We start from the raw sequence: 3,323 nt of genomic DNA on the forward strand, positions 1-3,323 counted from the left end.
TTACATTCTGGCATTTGCAATCACGACGCTGCCATCAGTCATTCCCGGCCTCGTCCATGTCTCTTGAAACTGTTCTTCAGTCACCCCTGCAAAACCAAATAATCCCAAATTTACATTATATAACAGAATATCTGATACAAAATCTTGAGAGAATGTAATTTGCCTTTGCCCATAGTAGCAGTTGAAGTGATTCCTCCCTGGACAGTCCTCTGAACTCTGTCATAACAATTTGCACCAGACCATTTCTGATGAGTCAATGTGTCAACTCCATGTTTCCTCTTCTCCCTCTGGACTTTCTCAACGTATGCAAACATTCCCCGTCGTGTAAAATCTTTAGCAAATGTGTCGATAATGAGGGCGTCAGCATGAAATCATGCTGGAGTAATAAACTGCCAACAATAGCCTAGTTTGGCGATCCTTGGGATGAAATCTATCATCTGCTGATCGTCCATTCCAGACGTGTCCCAATTGAAAGAGGGAGAGAGATTGCTGTTGGTAAATTCAATTGGTAGTGTATAGAGTGAAATCGGGTTCTCATATACCGTCTATGTGATTTAGACACCGGATTCATGTTTACCGTATTTGGCAATTGCTTACNTATAGAGTGAAATCGGGTTCTCATATACCGTCTATGTGATTTAGACACCGGATTCATGTTTACCGTATTTGGCAATTGCTTACCGTATTTGGCAGTTCAATTCACCGTAGATGAAAGCTTACCGTATATGCCAAGCAGCTCATTGTATTTGGCAGCTTACCGTATATGCCAGACAGCTTACCGTATTTGCAACTTACCGTATATGCTACTTACTGTATTTGCAGAAAGCTCACCGTATATGGCAGCTTACTGTATTTGCAGGCAAAGCTCACCGTATTGCATAAAGTGTTTTTATTCATACACTAACTAAAATAACACAAATTTTTTTTCACTTACAAATAGAAATACCGTATATGTGAAATCTATTTTTCATACATATAACGAATTGAAAAAAAAAAGGTATATTTTTTGTTTAAGAAATCTATTTCTAACATAAATTTAACAAACAATATATGAGATGTGTAAATTGCTAAATAACTAAATCTGCAGGAATAAAATATAAATTAAATAAATAGAAGATAAATTTTCAACCCGAGGCTTGTGCGAACACCATTTCCTTAAAACAGAATTGCTCTATCTCCGTTAGTGCTTGAGGTCTAGTCCGAGCGTCTATTTTCCAAGATACAACAGCAAAATCAACAGAATTTGAGCACTACAGAAACTACTCCGGCGAATCTATTTAGCGTCTGAACAGTATCACCACCACGACGACTTCACTGGACAGAAAGAAGACTACAATGGAATCTGGGAATTTTCGTGCAGAGAGAATTTCATGTGTTTTCCTGTTGAGATTTTTCATATGTTTTATTGTTGGAAAACTTGAGATTTAATATTGTATAAATCTGTCATTAACTATGACAATTAACATTGGAGGCACTTCAATTTTTGGGAGTTTTGGAAGTTTCGGAAGCTTAAAAGTAAGTGGTGAAAGCAAAAAAAAAATAATTGCAAAACGTGGACTCTCTGAATGGACCTACGCAGGTCGAGCCCGCACACAAGTTCAATGTCCAAAGAAATTTCGGTACGAGATTTGCAACCCCTGCGCGCGCACGTGGAGAGAGCCTCTATGTTACACATGATTACACCTTTCCAATGTGCACCATATTTAAAGTGGTTCTTGCTTTTATATTTTTCCTAGTGGGTGCTGGATTAGTTGAGCGGAGAATTGGAGATCTGGAACCTCGGACAAGAACCTGAGGCATGAGTTACGGAAGTCCGTGTGCTGTTGGTCATCGAAATGTTCAAGGACTGATTTCATGTAACGCAAATTACTTTTTTGCGAGATGTGGGCCCTCAGTCGTGCATCGTTCGGAACTAGAAACTCGAAATCCATGTGTCATGCGACATAACCAAAAATGGAAATGTCGGATCATAATTTTTCAAACATACATGAGACGTCCAGATGAAAATAATTGAACCACATATGGACCAGCAAGGTACGACGACGAATCAATCAACAAATTGTGAGATTGTAGCATTTCATACATGTTAATGCGAAACACAAGTGCATTATTGGAACCAAAGTTCAACTTCTTGATCGACAGTTAGCTTAGGTGATCGCCACGTAACCATCTTCCAATGGTCATCTTTGAGCTCCAATTTCTCATTCATCCATTCATTAATTTTGGCAAATAAATATATGGTTTCGATACTCTCACGGAGGAGAACAAGGATCAACTTCGATCTTCCAAATTGGACCAACGGGTCCCATCAAAATTTTGCCAAAAGTGAACCATTTACTCATTTTTTTCTAACAATCCCCCACATGAATGAAAATTGAGAGAGACATGAGACCGTGAGACACGAAACTTGGTGACCGTGAGACATAAGATTAGGTGATAAAGTTCAACGGTTGAAGCCTGCATAGGATAGGTAGGTATTACCCTTTGAACCTTCTTGTGAAAGCATATTTACTTTACTGGCTGACCAGTAGGCATGTTGTCCTTGAACTGTTCTACCGTTTATGTAAACGATGATATACTCCACATAGGATTTTTCCTAACACAATTCAGTTCTCATTATTATGTTCGTTTTAACCATGAACATATGCTTGATTCTGAGAGTTCTTAAGAATTGAACCCCACACAATTCTCTTAGAAGCGGCCCGGCCCCACTTCTCTCTCACATATGTGATTTCTTATTACAAGTAATCCGCATTAGGCTCGAACTTCAACGCATAAGAATCATTAAAAGCCTATTGCTTATCCTTCATCCTCATGGACATCACTGTTACATCATAGGAATGGATAGGAGGAAACACCCCACAGTGATTTTATTAAGCCTTTACAATTAGGTTGTCCCTTTAAACCTAGATCTTGGAATCTCTAGTCAACTAGGTTGTATTTTCTTTGCAATGACTTATTCATTCAAGGGCTTAAGTCTCATTCCTTTCGATGACTTTCCAACTAACTCTCTATTTAACCATTTAGTTAGCGGATCCGCAATGTTATCTTTTGACCTTATATAGTCAATAGTGATAACTCCAGTTGAGAGTAGTTGTCTTGTGGTATTGTATCTACGACGTATATGTCTAAACTTACCATTGTACATGTTACTCTGTGCCTTTCCTATTGCTGATTGACTGTCACAATATATGCAAATTGCTAGCAAAAGTTTTGACCATCTTGAAATATCCTCTAAGAAGTTGCGCAACCATTCGGCCTCTTCACCACATTTATCTAAAGCTATAAACTCAGATTCCATCGTAGATCTGGCGATAACTGTT

At 38.5% G+C, this 3,323-nt stretch overlaps 1 protein-coding gene across 1 annotated transcript; it reads right to left on the reverse strand.

Moving 5' to 3' along the window:
- On the reverse strand, positions 1-452 carry LOC111371427 (isocitrate lyase). The gene is given in 2 exon segments (XM_022993416.1): positions 1-86; positions 164-452. Coding segments are annotated over 2 exon segments (375 nt in total).
- Positions 453-3,323: the final 2,871 nt, after the last annotated feature.

Source organism: Olea europaea, chromosome 2 (genome assembly GCF_002742605.1).
Source record: "Olea europaea var. sylvestris chromosome 2, O_europaea_v1, whole genome shotgun sequence".
In the NCBI taxonomy this organism is placed as follows: Eukaryota; Viridiplantae; Streptophyta; class Magnoliopsida; order Lamiales; family Oleaceae; genus Olea; species Olea europaea.